Source organism: Anomaloglossus baeobatrachus, chromosome 1, assembly GCF_048569485.1.
Source record: "Anomaloglossus baeobatrachus isolate aAnoBae1 chromosome 1, aAnoBae1.hap1, whole genome shotgun sequence".
Taxonomy (NCBI): Eukaryota; Metazoa; Chordata; class Amphibia; order Anura; family Aromobatidae; genus Anomaloglossus; species Anomaloglossus baeobatrachus.
The window spans coordinates 115329264-115343901 of NC_134353.1; the positions used below are offsets into that span (position 1 = coordinate 115329264).

Below are 14638 nucleotides of genomic sequence, written 5' to 3' on the forward strand. Positions count from 1 at the left end.
TAGAGAGTGACATGCCTTTCAAGTCAGTGTAAGGAGGCTCACACACCATGCAGAAGAGCAACTTGAGAGTTGCATGAAAACTTCAGTTTCTGCTGCTGAGCTTAATGCATTCTTTATTAGCAATTAAAATATCCATGTTGCCTTTACTTTGGTACACTGTCTCACTGAAATAGGAGAAGACGGTGGCGGAGGGTAGACTGGGAGTCACTGAGCTGTGACTCCCAGATCACTTTTGTAAACTGGTTGTTCTTTCCAGTATCAGTTACTCTCAGCCATAGGATGCTGGATGTTTTCCTGGTTCATCACATTTAGGTACTATGCTGTATCACTGCTGCAATAAGAGGAATGGATCTCTATCTGAAGTTGCTCATTACTTGAAATAACATTGAGTGAAGAAGTCAATGAAAATTGGGAAATACTGTCGTGTTGCAGTAAAACTGAATATTCAACATGAAGACTCCTTCAGCTATTCTTTGCATGTTAACATGGCTCTACTACGCAGTTATGAATTTGAAAGGTAAGCTCAGTTACCTGGAATTCTTGCACACAGCTAATTGACCTTAAACTTTATTCACACATCAGTATTTTTAATTAGTATTTTATCAGTCTTTGTATGCTAAAACTAGAAGTGTCTACCTTTCTTTACATTTTTATTTTAAATACTAGATTGCCTCTTTACGTTAAACGGGGGTCCAAAAGCAGTGCTCTGTTGTTTTTGTCACTTCCATGGAATAACAGTACATATACTTGACGACTTTTCTTATGATCAACATTGTGTGATCAGAATGAGGGGATCCAAGGAAACCCTTGTTCTAGCGGTCGGTGGGGGCCACACCGATTGGATTTCTTACATGGTGTCGTATACTATTGAACTACTGAGCATGCAATGAACATATAGTATTTTTCAAATGGTAACTAAATGAAATCCAGAAAGATCTTTGCCATTACAGATGAAAATCCAAGAATCTTACAAACAAGTGTATTTTCCAAATTACTGATCTTTTTTTTAAGTTTTTTCTACACAAGTTCAGTAATATGGTGGTCAGCTTCACCTGCCATTAGGTTGAACCGTAGAAGGCCAGTATAAAGTGAAAAATAATAATACATCATCACTTATCCGCATTCACTACTTCCTCTGCCCACCGACAGTCTTGGCATCTGTGATTAGTTGCAGTCAGATATGGCCCTAGCCTGTGTGACAGCGTGTCTGGTTGCTTGCAATCACAGACCCTGTCTGCAGGTCACTATCGTGGTATAAAAAAAATAAATATAGGTTACCCCCGTATTATGATATCCAGAACAGATAAAGTATATGCCTACAGGCTGCTGCCCCCAATTGTGCACTTATCTTGGCTGTATATCAAAATAAGAGGAACCACATGAAGCTTTTTTAAAGTTATTATTGAAATAAATAATTTTTTAAAAATGATGTATGGTCCCCCCCAATTTTGATACCCAGCCGTGATAAAGCCCGACAGCGGGGGGCTGGTATTTTTATGTTGGGGAGACCCATTCCTATTGGGTCCCCTAGTGTAAAAATAGCAGCCTGCAGCCACCCAGGATTGTCACATCCATTAGATGTGACAATCCCGACACTTTACCCAGCTCATTCCAATTGCCATGGTGTAGTGGCAATCGGGGTAATAAGCAGTTAATTCCAACCCACAGCTGCCACTAAGCCCTAGATTAGTAATGGGAGGCATGTCTGAGACCCCCCCATTTTAATCTGTAAGTGAAATGAAATAAACACAAACACCAAAAAATCCTTTATTTGAAATAAAATACAAAAACCCCCACCTTTTTGTCTCCAATTTGTTAACCCCAAAAGCACCCAGGTCCGACATAATGCACACAAGGTCCCACAGCAATTCCAGCTCTACTACATCTGAAGGCACAGAACGCGGCCATAGAACAATGACTGCCTGCTGTGAGTTTCAGGCAGAGAATGAGGCACGCGATGAGCAGTGACCTCACTCAGGTAATATGCTGTCATAGCTGGAGGTTCCCATGATCCTCCACCTGTTATCGCTGGTAACCTGACCTCAGGTGACATCATCAAACTGAGTGACCTCACCTCAGGTGATGTCACTAAGTTCACAGACCTGCATCTCCTGGCAGAAAACCACTGAGATGCAGATTTGGTGCTGAAATTTCAACAGCATATTCCGACACCCAATCTACATCTCCTGGCAAAAGAAGCAGTACTACTGGGTGGCTGCAGGCTTCTATTTTTAAGCTGAGAGGGCCCAATAAGCATGGATCTCTCCAGCCTGAGAATACCAGCCTCCAGCTATCAGGCTTTATCATGGCTGGGTATCAAAATTAAGGGGGGGGGCTGCACAAAATTTTTAAATTATTTAGATAGTAATAAAAAAAAAAAACAAGATAAGTGCACAGCTGGGGTCTGCAGCCTGTAGCCCTATGCTTTATCTGTGCTGGGTATCATAATACAGGGGTACAGGGGGATCCTAGGCCAAATGTTTTATTTATTTATTTTTATATTATGATCGTGACCTGCAGCCAAGGTCTCTGATCGCAAGCAGCACTTAGGCTGGGAGTACATATGTCTGTAACCAATCACAAACACCAGCTCTGCCAGTGGGTGGGGAAACAGTGAATATGTATGAGGTTAATAAGCGGCCACTGAAGAAGAGTGAGTGGCCCAGAAGCAGTTACAGCTGCGTCGGAGGCTCGGTAAGTATTAGCCTACTAGCTTTATTTTATTTCCCGAGTTGCCAGACCCCGATCATTAACTGTAGTTCCCTGAGAACTCCGGGCCTGGGTCTAACACCCAGATACTTTTGAAACCACGCGTATCCGGACTTTTATAGTCCAGGTCCGCCCATCACTAGCTGTAAGCAAAGAAGTATCATGATTATTAAGGTAGTTTATAAGAATAGTAAAAAAGAAGGTCTGTTTTTTTCTTTTCAAAATAGCGCCGCTCTTGTCTATGGCTTTCAGTTTAGTAACCTGAGTGCTGCTACACCAGAAATAGCCCATAGGCAACAGAGGCGATGTCCGTAAAAGAGCAAATCCACCATGAACAGAAATCATTCCAGAGTACAGATATAGGCCCAGGAGTGGTGTAAATAGGAAAACAGAAAAATATAGAATAATTGTTGTAAATAATGTATTTTCTCTTATTTATGTATTTTAAGGTGTAGACTCAGCAAAAGGAAAATACGCCCAGATGTTATTTCAAGACTTATTTGTAGATTACTCTAATGCACTGAGACCGGTGGAAGATACTGACCGAGCGTTAAATGTTACACTTCAGATTACACTATCTCAGATCAAAGATGTGGTACGTATCTTACTAACAATGTCCATTTTTTTCTATTATATGTTTTAGCAGTAGCTAATGTGACATTTCACTCCTGATGTGGGGTCCATCAATCCAGTGAAAAGTCTGCTAGTGCTGTAGACTGCTCTACATATACTGCTTCTTCAGTAGGATTAAAGAGGTTGTCCACTACTTTTGCACTGATGGTCTAGCCTTAGGATAGGTTATCAATGTCTGATCGTCCGAGGTCCAACACACAGCACCCCTGCCAATCAGCTGTTTTCAATGCCGCCACCGGCAACAGGTAGTTGGAAATGCTCAGTTCCAGAGCTGCTCCATCTTCTGATTGTGGCTGCAACTGAGGATTGCACATCTGCCTCCTATTGATTTGAATAGGAGGTGGATGGGCAGTACCCAACAGTGAGTTCAATTGTGGCGCCCCTGAGACTTCAGTCGCCACAGAGTATTGCACCCAAATTTGGGTGTAATGCTAAACCCGGATCCTGAGGAGGTCAGTCCCAGTTTCACCACTTACTCACTCAAATACACACCAGGTTGCCCTCTTCCCACTGGGGACTGGGCTAGGGTCGGGTAATAAAGAGGTTGCCGACAGAATGGCATTTACATGATGGCCTCAAACAGGGACTCCAGTCCAACTAGCTTAGGACCTAGGAGGGGGGAGGTGCAGCCAGCAGGGAGAGTCAGAAGCCAACACAACAGTTAGAGAGTTCTCCAACAGGAGAGCAAGGCAGCAGACGTGTTTCTCAGGTGCTCCAGTGGGAAGGAGGAAGAGTTCACACGATTGCCGTTGGGAGAGTACATCTGATCCCCTCAGAATGGGGATCCTAAGGAAGATCATACTCTCTACGTTGGTTTTCCAGAATCTGCCTGGACGGGGAAAGTTTCAAGCTTCCCTGACCACACAGCGCCCGAAAGCACAGGGCCAGAGAGGATCCAGGGCCTCGAATAAAGCCGGACCCCATATCGGAAACGCGGCACCTGCATATAGGGACAAGAGTACTACTAGTGAAAACTCATGTCACCTCGTAGCTTCAAGCCAGGGGATCCATAGACAGGCGCTTCAATGAGGGAACCCACCGAACACCACACCGGACTGATATTCGGGTTAGACGGAGTCCATCATAGCAAGTGACCGGTATTACCTGGGTGAGCGGCACATCACAAAAGTGAGTAAACAACCTGGAACTGCAGCCATAAACTCTGTCTCTTCATTACCGGCACCGCCGCTCCGCGCTTCCGCGCCCGATATTACTACTCCCCTCATCATCCTCCCCTGGGCCCACCTGTGGGGAGTGATACCATCCATAGCAGCTACTACCATCCGCCCCGGAGGACAGCGACAGCAGCGGCGGCTGATTTCCTGGCCGCATACCACAGGAGGCGTCATGACAAAAGCACCTCACTACTACCCCCAACATCATACCCCTGCCATCTTCTCTATGGCTCAGGGTAACATAGCCGGGCTAGCCCACCCATAACCACAACAGTCAATGACCCTGCGACGAGTAGGTTAACTGCCTTCCCCATGGGGTGCTACACAATGACTTCAGCTGAGGTGAGGTCAATGAGTTCAATGAGTTCACCTCAGGTCAGTTCACCTGAGTTCACAGCTGGGGTATCATGAGAAACTCCAGCTGTAACATTAGGTGAACTCACTGACGTCACCGCTGACAGCTGCACCATCATCAGAGTGTCCCTGACGCTGTAGTGCTCGGTCGTGTTTTCTAAAATGCCTGTGCACTGCGACCTCAGATGTAGCAGAGCAGGGATCATCATCAGTGGCCCTACTAACAATCACGGGGTTAGGATGACCTCTGTATGGCCGGCTTAAACTGGATCTGTCATAAGTTTTGATACTACAAACTACACACGTTAATAAACAGATCTCTTAGACCTGAAAAGGCGGGTGTGCTTACTACAAAAATTTCATAAGAATTGCTACATAATACATTATGTGAAGAGCTGTGGAAAGAAAGTGCAAATAGGGTCTTACCCAAATATATGCGGGGTGAGGTCAGGGAGCAATAATACTCACCAGATGGAGTTGTGAAAGTCACAACTACTGTAAACGTATGGAAAACTTGACCATGGCAGCAGCAACCCAAGCGGCAGATAACAGAGAGAGGTAGAGAAGAGTTTTCATATGCCGCGCCAATGATCACTGTTCATATGATATGAATAATGTATCTTTATTTTGCACAGGTCTACGCGTTTCAGGAGGCTCAGCTCCCTTCCTCAGGACCGTCAGGCACAAGAAAACATCAAATCTCTAAGATTGGTCTGAGATTTGATGTTTTCTTGTGCCTGACGGTCCTGAGGAAGGGAGCTGAGCCTCCTGAAACACGTAGACCTGTGCAAAATAAAGATACATTAATCATATCATATGAACAGTGATCACTGGCGTGGCATATGAAGTCCCTTCTCTACCTCTCTCTGTTATATAATTCATTATGAAAGTTTCTGTGCATAATATTAAAATGTGCATTTTATTTTTACTATTATGTTATCAGTGTGACATGGATTCAAAGATGTATTTATTAATTTATGCAATTTGTAGTGTAAAATCTGATAATTGATCTGCTTAATCTTTCTTTGTTATTGATCTTTTAGGATGAAAGAAACCAGATATTAACAGCGTACATATGGATTAGGCAGAGCTGGTATGACGCCTACCTGACATGGGACAGAGATGAATATGATGGCCTGGATTCAATTCGTATTCCGAGCAACATGGTATGGAGACCAGACATAGTCCTGTATAACAAGTAAGTGGATTACCAACAAAATGAGTGATCTTTTTCTTTCTGGAATAGATGAATGACAGGACAATACCGGCGACTATTGTGTTTTTCAAAAAATAAGACAGTGTCTTATATTATTTTCGTTTCCAAAAAAAGGGCAAGGGCTTATTTTTGGAGTAGGTCTTATATTTAAAGCCTACTACAAAAATCCCTAGAAATCAAGCTAGGGCTTATTTCTCGGCAAGGGATTATTTATTGAAAAACAGGGTGAGACCCATTCATGCCAGAAGAACCTTTCTTTACCAGTAGATCTTCCTATTGTGGCATTGTGAACTGGTCTGAAGTAATAGTCTATTCTGTCCTCACTAGAGTTGAGCGCGGTTCGAGGTTCTCCAGTTCGCGGCTCGAGTGATTTTGGGGGCTGTTCTGGATCGAACTAGAACTCGAGCTTTTTGCTAAAGCTCGATAGTTCTAGATACGTTCGAGAACGGTTCTAGCAGCAAAAAGCAGGGCTTTTTACAGCTACAGTGTGCAGGAGCCATCGCTGGCAGCCTGCCAGAAGCTGGTAACCAAGATAAACATTGGGTATCCAAGCAAAGCGCTTTGGTTAGTAACCCGATGTTTATCCTAGTTACGTGCAGGAAGCCCACACTTCCCCGCTCAGCTCGCTCCGCCCCCTCCTGCCCGCGGCATGTACACAGACACTCACACACACACACACACACATGTCCCCAGCCATGCAGTCCACGACAATGACGTCCTCCTGGCACTCTGCACACATGGTCCCACTCGGCTTACCTGCGGTGATGAAGTCCCGACCTCAGCGCTGTCACTGTCCTCCATGGCCGCCGCTTGTCACATCACCTTCTCTCGCTTCCGACCCAAGACTGACTAGTGGTGACGTCACGGGCCTCTAGCGATAGTTGGCTGTGAAGGCGGCGGTCATTGAACTCAGTGACAGGTGCTGTCAGCAGTGCAGGAGATCAGCGCAGGTAATGTACCTCGCTGACAGCAGCACTTGTCATCCCCTGCAGTGACCTGGGCTGACCCATTGATGTTAGCTCAGGTCACTGCACTGCTCTCCCAGCCAATGGGGAACATCCTGCTCTTCATTGACTGGGACAGTGTGGATCGTCATGGCAACCCCTTGGATTACACCAGACCTGGATTTGTTTTTCTTTCTAATAAATTGGTTAAAAAGGGAATGTAATGGGGAGTGTTTTTTCAAATAAAAATGTGTTTGTCGTCTATTTTTTTTTATTACTGACTGGGTTGGTGATGTCGGGTATCTGATAGACGCCTGACCTCACCAACCCCAGGGCTTGGTGCCAGGTGACATTACACATCTGGTATTAACCCCATATATTACCCCGTTTGCCACCGCACCAGGGCACGGGATGAGCTGGGGCGAAGCACCAGGATTGGCGCATCTAATGGATGCGCCACTTCTGGGGCAGCTGTGGCCTGTTATTTTTAGGCTGGGGAGAGTCCAATAACCATGGACCTCCCTAGTCTGAGAATATCAGACCCCAGCTGTCTGCTTTACCTTGGCTGGTGATCCAATTTTGGGGGGACGCCTACGTGGTTTTTTTTTTTTAATTATTTATTTAATTTAAAATAACAGCGTGGGGTGCCCTCAGTTTTGGATTACCAGCCAAGGTGAGGCTGCCAGCTGTGGTCTGCAGGCTGCAGCCGTCTGCTTTACCCTAGCTGGCTACAAAAATAGGGGGAACCCTACGTCATTTTTTTTTTTCATTTTTTTGGCTAAATACAAAGCTAAGCACCCCTTAGTGCCACATGAAAGGCACCAAAGGGTGCAAAATTAAAAAATGCAGGAGAGTGGGACATTATGTGTCTTTCTGCCATTATAATGACAGAAAAGACTGATATGAAGTGTACAAGCACAGGAAAATCACCAGAGCGCTCTACGCTGTGAAAAGCAGTAGAAAATGGCACTGGAGTGAACATGTGACCGCCTTATGTAGGTTGAAGCTAATGATCCTGGGTAAATTTATGTATTTTCCCTCCTTCAGTTTTTTTGCAGTACACAAAAAAAACGGAAGGCACACGGATGACAAACAGATGACATACGGACCGTCCACGGAACAGAAACGGATGCCACACGGATGCACCCGTGAAAAAAAACGGACTGTTTTTTGCAGACCACAAAAATGGATCGGTCGTGTGAATGTAGCCTTATTCTGATCTGCCGTTTATAAACAGCAGGCAGAAATAAGTGAATAACGCCCCCCAGCGTCAGAAAATCTCCGGGGTTTCAGGGCTAGCTGAGACCCTGGAGATCATGATTCAGGACGGTTTTTCCGGTCCCCGCTCACGTGATCACAGGTATACACCGTATACTGATGATCACGTTACAGTAAATGACAGCGCCGGTAAAAAAATATTTATCTCCCATCTGGCATGAACAAACATGATAAATCTCCTCCCCGGTCCCCTCTGGTCCCCCGGTGTCGCCAAAGTGCCCCCCCTGATGCCCTCCCAGAAATCCAAGATGGCCGCATTCACCCTACTCCTCTGATTTCTGTCGCATGTGCCATGACACATGTGACAGAAAACTCCTCCCCAGGCCCTGCCAGGTCACCCCCTATAACATCACCGGTGTTCCCCGGTGTCCCACGGTACCTGTGCAGCGTTGATCCCCCCACGGCCCTCTCCTTCACAATAGATGCTGCCGCATGCACAGAGCGGCTGTCAGCTCAGCTTCCTGTGTTCAGACACAGTGAGTGGTGGTTATGCATCTGTAAGCTAAATGGGCGGCATGGTGGCTCAGTGGTTAGCACTGCAGTCTTGCAGCGCTGAGGTCCTGGGTTCAATTCTCACCAAGGGCACCATCTACAAGGAGTTTGTATGTTCTCCCCTTGTTTGCGTGGGTTTCCTCCGGGTACTCCGGTTTCCTCCCACACTCCAAAGACATACAGCGCTATGGAATTAATAACGCTATATAAATGAATAAATTATTATTATTACTGCAATGCCCTGCTCATGAGGTAAGGAACATAATTGATCAGGAGATCCACGCCTCCAACCCCCAGTTGCCTATTTGTACCCGGCTGGGAACCAAAAATATAGGGAAGCCCGTTTTTTTTAATTATTTCACTTATTTAATGAAATAATTAAAAAACAAATGACGTGGGCTTCGCCCCATTTTTGTGTCCAGCCAGGTACAACTAGGCAGCTGGGGATTGGAATCCACAGCACAGGTTAGCCCAAGGTTTCTGGGCGCCTCTGCTGCGAATTGCAGTCCGCAGCCGCCCCAGAAAATGGCGCTCTCATAGAAGCGCCATCATCTGGCGCTGTATCCAACTCTTCCAACAGCCCTGGAGCCGGGTGGCTTGTTGGGTAATCATGAGTTAATACTAGCTTTGTTTTACTAGCCAGTATTAAGCCAGAGATTCTTAATGTCAGGCACGTTTGACCCGGCCATTAAGAATCTCCAATAAAGGGTTAAAAAAAACACCACACAGAGAAAAAATACTTTAATAGAAATAAATACACAGACACATTAGAGACTCCATCTTTATTACCCCCTGTCAGCCCTCCACGATCCATGGTCTTCTGTCTTTCTCATTCAACAAATGCAGCTCTGCTCCATCACTGCTGCATGGGGGAAGACGCTGCTTCCCGTGCAGCCTTCACTCCGTGAAGGCTGCACGGGAAGCAGCGTGCAGCCTTCATTCCGTGAGAGATCAGTGCTGCTGGCGGTGACAGACGCGTTTCCATAGCAACAGGGCTCCGATCATGTGATTCCTGGAGCCGCGGTTAGCGGTGACGTCACCGCTAACTGCGTTGCTATGGCAACGGTGATCTCCGTTAATGACGGGCTGTGTCAGCCGGTCCCTAACGGAACGGGGAGTCGACCGTGTGCTAGAGCTTGTCGCCGGTACACGGCGATACACAAATGTGCACCATGTACCGGAGAGTGCAATGACAGGTCCTACATGACGCATCATAGTCATGTGACCAGTCTGTGGCCAATGAGATAATAGCCACGTGACTGGTCATATGGCTATTTTGACGTCACGATAGGTCCTGCATCACTGCTGGCAGTGCTGGTCACCGGGAGGATTCAGCGATCATCGGATGGAATAGCGGCAGGAGACAGAGTGCAGGAGGGATAGCGGGGACCGGTAAGTGTTTTGGCAATGTTTATTAACTGTATGTGTACATTTATAATGCATTTTTATGTGTTTGTGATTGCCTCCCATTATATCCTATTGGTTCGAGTTCGGTTCGTCGAACGTTCGCCGAACTGAACTCGAACGAGACCTCCGTTCGACGAACCGAACTTGAGCCGAACCACGGCCAGTTCGCTCATCTCTAGTCCTCACTCTTAACATCTGTTTTGCACATTTAAGAATGTCACATTTTGTCAATCCCCTGTTATTCCACCTGGAAATGTATGTCTAAATTCACACCTATAAATTGCATAGTTTGACTCTGCCCAATGCCGGCCCTGACTGTAACTAAGGCTTATTTTTCCAGTAGGGCTTTTATTTCAAGCATACTCCAAAAATCCTGTAAAATTATGCTAGGGCTTATTTTTGGGGTAGGTCTTATTTTTTTTTGGGAAACACGGAAGCCATAATGATTCTTCTTTTTATTAGGGTATATCCTAATCCGTGTGACATTGTCATCATTCATTGTAAAGTAGCAAGCTGTGTAGATATACGGATTTTTGACAAGAGGAATGGTAATAACCAATTTTTTAATTTATTCCTACATTTACAGTAAAATAACAGAGGAATTGTACAATGCAGCGTTACAAGAAAAGATATGTTTCCATTTTATGAAGAATTCAGTTGAATATCAAATCAGTCCTGTAAGAAAGAAGACAGACCCTCTAACATAGTGGTCTATGATAACAAAATTAATTTAAAGCACTCTATTATGAAATCATCTATATGACCTTAATTTAAATTACACACAGGTACTTCCATGGTCATAATTAAATCTATAGCAGCATTCAAATCTGGACATCTGATTGTAGGGTACAGTAGCTCCATTGCTAATAGTTGCATCCTATGCATCATATACAGTAGAAATCCTCCTTTAAAACATAGGTTTCCAAATTCTGTCTTGGCATAATGTGCACCAGGAGATCCAAGAGAACATAGAATTACAGACATGTCTTTTACGTCTTTCTTAAAACAGGGCAGATGATGAGTTTGCTGAGCCAGTAAATACAAATGTTGTCCTACGGTACGATGGAAAAATCACATGGGATTCTCCGGCAATAACCAAAAGTTCCTGTGTAGTGGACGTCTCTTATTTCCCCTTTGATAACCAGCAATGTAACCTGACCTTTGGTTCGTGGACCTACAATGGGAATCAGGTGGACATTATAAATGCTATGGATACTGGCGAACTCTCGGACTTCGTGGAAAATGTGGAATGGGAAATGCAGGGTATGCCGGCAGTGAGGAACGTCATCACTTATGGGTGCTGCTCTGAGCCTTACCCTGATGTCACTTTCACTTTGATCCTCAAGAGGAGATCTTCATTCTATATTTTCAACTTGTTAATACCCTGTGTCATGATATCTTTCCTGGCTCCCTTAGGTTTCTATCTTCCTGCAGATTCAGGGGAAAAAGTTTCCTTGGGAGTGACCGTTTTGTTGGCTCTCACTGTCTTTCAATTAATGGTAGCAGAAAGCATGCCTCCTTCCGAAAGTGTGCCATTAATAGGTAAGTTCTAAGCATCACCAATACCACGATTGTTTTTATTGGGTCTCCTACAGAATAAACATTGGGGCCCTAACCAGCAAATTGCTGCAATCCACTGTATATACATATAGTCGTTATTATAATACAATCTTCAAACTTTAAAGGGACATTCTCCTCTGAATCCAACAGAATGTGCCATCAATGTCTGCAGGTTCTGGATCCTGGAACTCTGGGAGATGTGCCAATTTAAAAAATGGGGTTATCCTTGTTGCTGTCGCTTGCTCAGCTTTTCTCAGGACTTCTGTAAAGGTCATTGGAGAGAGCCATACATGGCATGCATCCTTAGGATAGGTAATCAATGTTTGTTCATTGAGGGTCTAACCTCCTGGCCCACTGGCAATCAAGTGGGCTACAGTGTAAGGCAAAAATTTCATGTACAGTGGAGTTGCTCTGTCTGGATAAAAAATGGAGGGATTATTCTGCTGGTTGACAGGGGTTCTGTAGTTTGGATCCTCACCTATGAAAGTCTTCTTTCCTTCCCTAAACATAGACCACTAATGGTTAGTCCTGGAAAACCTCTTAAATTCCTTTTATGAAGAGCAACATTGCATGTCAACCTTTCTGTTTATTGTATGTTGACTTGCCCTTGACTGTTGGACAACATTGACATGGAAAAAATATATATTTGTTTTGTATTTGTTTGCAGTTAACTTTAGTTAAAATAATCTCCCATTAACATATGTCGGATGTGAGGTCTGTGTGACCAAGATGCTGATGCCTTCACTTAGCTCGTAGGTGTCAGTGGAGCTGTATTCCTGGAGTGATTGCCACTTCTACAGCTCATAATTTGCTTTCCTCCTTCTCTGCAGCCTGAATGAGCTGCCCTCCGTTATAAGTTGAATACTATCCCTCCTCTCGGATCTATCATGTACCACTTTCTCTTTCTGTCTGCTACTTTTTTTTTTTTTTAAAGGGAAAAGGTAAAGAGGAGATAAAAATAGTCATCAGTGCTAAGAGGGGGATTTGTGCCTGGTTTTGTGGTTCTGTAAGGTGGGAAATTTGTAATGAAAACTTTTTAGAAAGAAGTTTAATTTTGCATTTAGGAAGCAAATGAACAATAAAAAAAAAATCAGTGCAAAGGTATCCATAAAGGTGAAAAAGGGATCTAGCTCACGGAATTCTGATTCTCTGGCTCCATATATTATGGTCTATGTATTGGAAAAATCAGTGGTTTTAATGGAATAAAGTTTCAAAGAATTATTTTACTGTATTCCGGAAGCTGGTTTTCTTTTTCATAAAGACTTCTCAGGTTTCAGAGCATTTGATCCTTGCATGCTGGTTGCTACTAGACGAGCTGGATGATTTCCACTATCCAAAGGTTTCCATAGCCTGTAATATTAAGTTAATCCCTACTTTTTTTTTTTTACAATTTCTGCCCTATGAAAATTGATAATAATATATTGCACTGATAGCATCAATCAATAACTCTACTTAACACCAAGTAAGCAAAATACTTACAACATGACTGTTATATGACAATGAAGAAAACTTTTTGAATCAGAACCACTACTGTCTTGATGTCAGGTTGAAAACTATTTATTTTTTTTGTTTCTGATTATTCAGATAATTCTGCTCTAAAAAATATGATATAAGGTATTTTTTCCCTATTTCAGGTAAATATTATATCGCTACCATGACCATGATCACGGCATCTACAGCTCTGACAATAATCATTATGAATATACATCTTTGTGGAGCAGAAGCAAAGCCCATCCCTAACTGGGCCAGGGTCATCATACTAGACTACATGTCGAAGATATTTTTTGTGTATGATGTTGGTGAGAACTGCACCACACCACAGGATGATTGTGACACCATTTCTAGGGATAGTGTTCATTCCTACGATGACTACGAGAAGGAACAGGAGGTCTACGACACATTGAAGCGTCCACTATCCATAAGGACAGACTTTGTGTGTGACATTGACATCCAAGCTAAGCTCAATGGTCATCCATTCTGTAATCACTGTGCACATTACAAAGCCCTGGCAAGTAATGTCGAATACATAACTAACTGGTACCGTGAGCAGAAATCTATTAGTGCCAAGGGGATAGAGTGGAAGAAGGTGGCCAAGGTGATGGATCGGTTCTTCATGTGGGTCTTTTTTATCATGGTCTTCTTTATGAGCATTTTAATTATTGCAAAGGCGGTGTAACTATAAAACCTAACAATGCTGGATCAGGTTTCATAAAATGTTAATAAAATGTAATAAAACTGAGATTTTATTTGATTATTCTTTTTTTATATTTTATTTCAAGCACAGGATACTGTCGCTTTATACGTTGCTCTTGCATCGGATGCCATACACTAATGTGACCCCGGTCATAATGAGATTCATTGGGCCCATCACCCCAACGCACCAATTTTGGGTTGATTGACCAACTATCTAATGTGTTTAGGGGCCTCCTGACTCTCTCCTTGATTATGTTTGGGATTAGAAGGATTCAGCAAAAATAACCTCATAAAATGACATTGGTCAGAACTGACATAAATAGCCTGGTTAGGAGGTGAAAGCGGGCTGGGTGGTGAAGCAGTTAAGACTGTTCTATCACTCCTGTAATGTAAGCCTTGTGAATGAAGGATGTGACTGTAATTGGATACAACACAATGTGCGCCAACATCAAATCTCATTTTATATCCTAGAAACCACGAATTAAATATTTAACGCAATTACCAAGAAAGAACAGTAAGAAGCATAAAATATACAGGTAAACAAATATCATAGGACCTCCTAACGATTCAACATGGTGCACCGGTCTTTGGCACCATATTATATGTCAGGGCCGGGCGGTCGGGCAGACCCAGGAGGTGGATCCACTGGACCGAACTCTAAGATGGTGGTAGGGAGT

General features: G+C 43.8%; 1 protein-coding gene across 1 annotated transcript; it reads left to right on the forward strand.

The window, feature by feature from the left end:
- Nucleotides 1-283: 283 nt before the first annotated feature.
- On the forward strand, nucleotides 284-13961 carry CHRNA9 (cholinergic receptor nicotinic alpha 9 subunit). The gene is made up of 5 exons (XM_075333874.1): nucleotides 284-517; nucleotides 3159-3304; nucleotides 5915-6069; nucleotides 11218-11750; nucleotides 13403-13961. The coding sequence occupies exons 1-5, from the start codon at nucleotides 451-453 to the stop codon at nucleotides 13942-13944; spliced, it is 1443 nt and encodes a 480-aa protein (XP_075189989.1). The 5' UTR covers nucleotides 284-450; the 3' UTR covers nucleotides 13945-13961.
- The last annotated feature ends 677 nt before the right edge of the window (nucleotides 13962-14638 follow it).

Excerpts from the sequence above, each read along its gene's own strand:
- CHRNA9 (XM_075333874.1), top strand. The coding sequence starts at position 451 with ATGAAGACTCCTTCAGCTATTCTTTGCATGTTAACATGGCTCTACTAC. Across the intron at positions 3,305-5,914 it reads TATCTCAGATCAAAGATGTG|GATGAAAGAAACCAGATATT; the intron begins GTACGTATCTTA and ends TTGATCTTTTAG. Across the intron at positions 11,751-13,402 it reads CGAAAGTGTGCCATTAATAG|GTAAATATTATATCGCTACC; the intron begins GTAAGTTCTAAG and ends TCCCTATTTCAG.